The sequence below is a fragment of the Macrobrachium rosenbergii genome, chromosome 54 (assembly GCF_040412425.1).
Source record: "Macrobrachium rosenbergii isolate ZJJX-2024 chromosome 54, ASM4041242v1, whole genome shotgun sequence".
In the NCBI taxonomy this organism is placed as follows: Eukaryota; Metazoa; Arthropoda; class Malacostraca; order Decapoda; family Palaemonidae; genus Macrobrachium; species Macrobrachium rosenbergii.
The window spans coordinates 3,433,923-3,436,781 of NC_089794.1; the positions used below are offsets into that span (position 1 = coordinate 3,433,923).

The 2,859-nt window shown below is 38.0% G+C and overlaps 1 protein-coding gene across 1 annotated transcript; it reads left to right on the plus strand.

The window, feature by feature from the left end:
• The first annotated feature begins 896 nt into the window (after nt 1-896).
• LOC136834486 (putative uncharacterized protein DDB_G0271982) lies at nt 897-2,250 on the plus strand. Its single transcript, XM_067097085.1, has 2 exons — nt 897-980; nt 1,873-2,250. The coding sequence occupies exons 1-2, from the start codon at nt 897-899 to the stop codon at nt 2,248-2,250; spliced, it is 462 nt and encodes a 153-aa protein (XP_066953186.1).
• The last annotated feature ends 609 nt before the right edge of the window (nt 2,251-2,859 follow it).

Genomic DNA, 2,859 nt, shown 5'->3' on the forward strand with positions numbered 1-2,859 from the left:
AGAGAGAGAGACATATGTGTGAGTGTATACACATATATATATATATGTATATATATATATATATATATATATATATATATATATATATATATATATATATATATATATATATACAACAATTGTAATAGTGTACACAATGCCCTCTTGACTTATCGAATTCTATATATATTTTTGATATATATATATATCATACAAAGCCTTAAGATCCATATAATATGATAGAAATATATGATGTCCGGTATATATATACTGGACATCATAATTTCTTCATATTTATTGTACCTGGATCTTAAGGCTTTGTAGAGACAAGCATATTATTTATATATATATATATATATATATATATATATATATATATATATATATATATATATATATATATATATATTGACAGAGAGATAAGTAATTCTTTAGTTACTATTGTAAGGGCTAAACTACAGTAAGTAGAAGATTTTTCGTGCAAAAATGGTATAAAACTACCAGGAACTTCCAGCCGAATTTAAGAATATTACTAGAAATTCGATTTCAAATGGACCTTCATAGTAGTTTCCTACATCAACATTTTCCTCTCTCTCTCTGCCTCATAATTTTGCCTTTATATTTCGAAGTCTGTCTCACATCGTTCTTATCTTATCTCATTATCGAAGGGAAACATTCACATCAACGGTTATGTCCACATGCATGCTCTCTCTCTCTCTCTCTCTCTCTCTCTCTCTCTCTCTCTTCTTTCTTCCTTTTTACACTTTATCCTTGAATGAGACCAGTTTTCGTGGACTCCTGAAGAAAAAGGTGCCTGACTTTAGGAGATAAACAGCAAGCAAGAATTCCAGAAATCTCGCTGTTGGAAATGGCTCTTTGAAGGGCTTTGAGAAGGAAGAGAATAATGGAAAACAATCATGGATTCGGACGAAGAAGAAGAAGAAGAAGAAGAAGAAGAAGAAGAAGAAGAAGAAGAAGAAGAAGAAACAGAGAACATCCAGGTCTTTCGAGTGAATCTATATTAAGTGGTGAGAGAAATTATGTTGAAAGAAACTATTGCAGCCCTAAATAGAAATGAAAGACTTCCCGAAAATAAATTTCATTGAGTGAAATGGCTATTGGGTGATTTTGAGAAATTAAACAAAATTGGGAAAACCTGTTTCCAAATTAAGTAGGAAACGAACAGAGACTTCAAGAAATGGTTTGGTTGAGAGTAGCTTTTGATTTGAAAGAAAAGAATAAAGATCTGGAAAATATCTTAATCTCAAAATAAAACTCTTAAGGAATTGGTGTGGTTGGAAAAATCAACTGAAAAATTTGTTATTTTAGTTTTCTGTAAAGGAAAACTATTGTGATGGCTTTGTCTGTCCGTCTGCACTTTTTCTGTCCGCCCTCAGATCTTAAAAACTGCTGAGGCTAGAGGGCTGCAAATTGGTCTGTTGTTCATCCACCCTCCAATCATCAAATATACCAAACTGCAGCCCTCTAGCCTCAGTAGTTTTGATTTTATTTAAGCTTAAGGTTAGCCGTGGATCGTGCGTCTGGCAGCGCTTTCCGGAGGAGTGCAACGTACCTTCACTTGACCGCATCTGGGAAGCGATTTAGTGCTGGTCGGTCGTAGCTGATAGTTTTGTACAGCTTTATTCGTTGTACAGGAACTCGATTGCACAGAAGAAACTTCGGCTCATATTTTACTTATTTGTATAAAGAAGAGAATCCCGGAAGTAAGATGTTGATTGCAGATGACAGAGACTTCTGGGAATTCGCAGAGGAATTAACTATAAGGGCTCTGAGATAAAAAGTATGTAAGAGTGGAAGACATCTCGAGTTGGAAGACGCAAATAAAATGAAACAAAACAGAAATGAAATAACGGGAAATAAGTTTTTTTTCAGGAGAAAGAAATATTCGTCGCCCCGTGTCACGGCTTCACAAAGAGCTCGACTTCGTCCGAGAGAGATGGAGCAGGGGAAAGGCAGAGAGCAACGCCAATGGAGAAGCAAGAGAAGGACGATAGGCGAGAGGTGAGGGGAGAAGAAAGAGAGTGCAAGGGAGAGGTAATGGAAAGAGGAGAGGGAAATGAGGGGAAGGAGTTGAGAAAGGGGAGAGAGGTGGAGGCGAAGAACTTGAAGAGGGGAGAAGAGGGCACAGTGAGAGGTACCGGAGGGAGGTGGAGCAGTGCTGATGGCATATGGAGGAAAACGGAAGGGGAGGCAGTGCAAAGCGGTACTGTAGTTTCAGACGGAGAGGGAAAACGTAAAGGTCAGGGGTGAGAGGGAATGGAGCAAGGAGGGAGGTAACGGGGTTTGACGAAGGAGAGGTAATGGATGGATGCCAGAGGAGAGATAATTAAGAAGGGCGTGACAGGCGAGAGGAAGGGTAGGCAAAGAAATCATCCAAGACTGGAAAAGTCAAAATACATTTTTTTGTCCCCATCTTCATATCGAAAACATTGAAGAAGTAGGAAAACATTATACATCTATCCTAAAACAAATATAAACAAAGAAGGACTTCTGACAAAAAAAGTCTAATGGATTTTACACCTGTCTGGATGATGAACTTTGCCGGGCTTGTCTGAGTCAAGTTTTCTACTGAGCGCAGTGCGTCTATTTTTCCGTCTGTCTGCTGCCTGTCTGTCTGGCTGTCCATTTCCCTACGGGGCCACATTCTAAAGAGATTAATGTCGGGAATGGGAAGGTAACTAAAAATTCTTAATGATGTAATGCGGAATATTTTATATTTCATGAAAAACATGACACAATTCTCCCCTAAATTCTCGTTTCCCATGCGGACGTTTTTGCTGTCCAGGTTGAATGTTCAGCCTGCCAGTTTTTCTGTGTGCTGTTTCTGTATGTAAGATTCAACATTCCTTTGGCGAAGTT

What these genes read in the sequence shown, in the direction of transcription:
- LOC136834486 (XM_067097085.1), top strand. Translation starts at nt 897, where the DNA reads ATGGATTCGGACGAAGAAGAAGAAGAAGAAGAAGAAGAAGAAGAAGAA. An exon ending in AAGAAACAGAGAACATCCAG is followed by an intron (nt 981 to 1,872) that starts GTCTTTCGAGTG and finishes GTTTTTTTTCAG; the next exon opens with GAGAAAGAAATATTCGTCGC.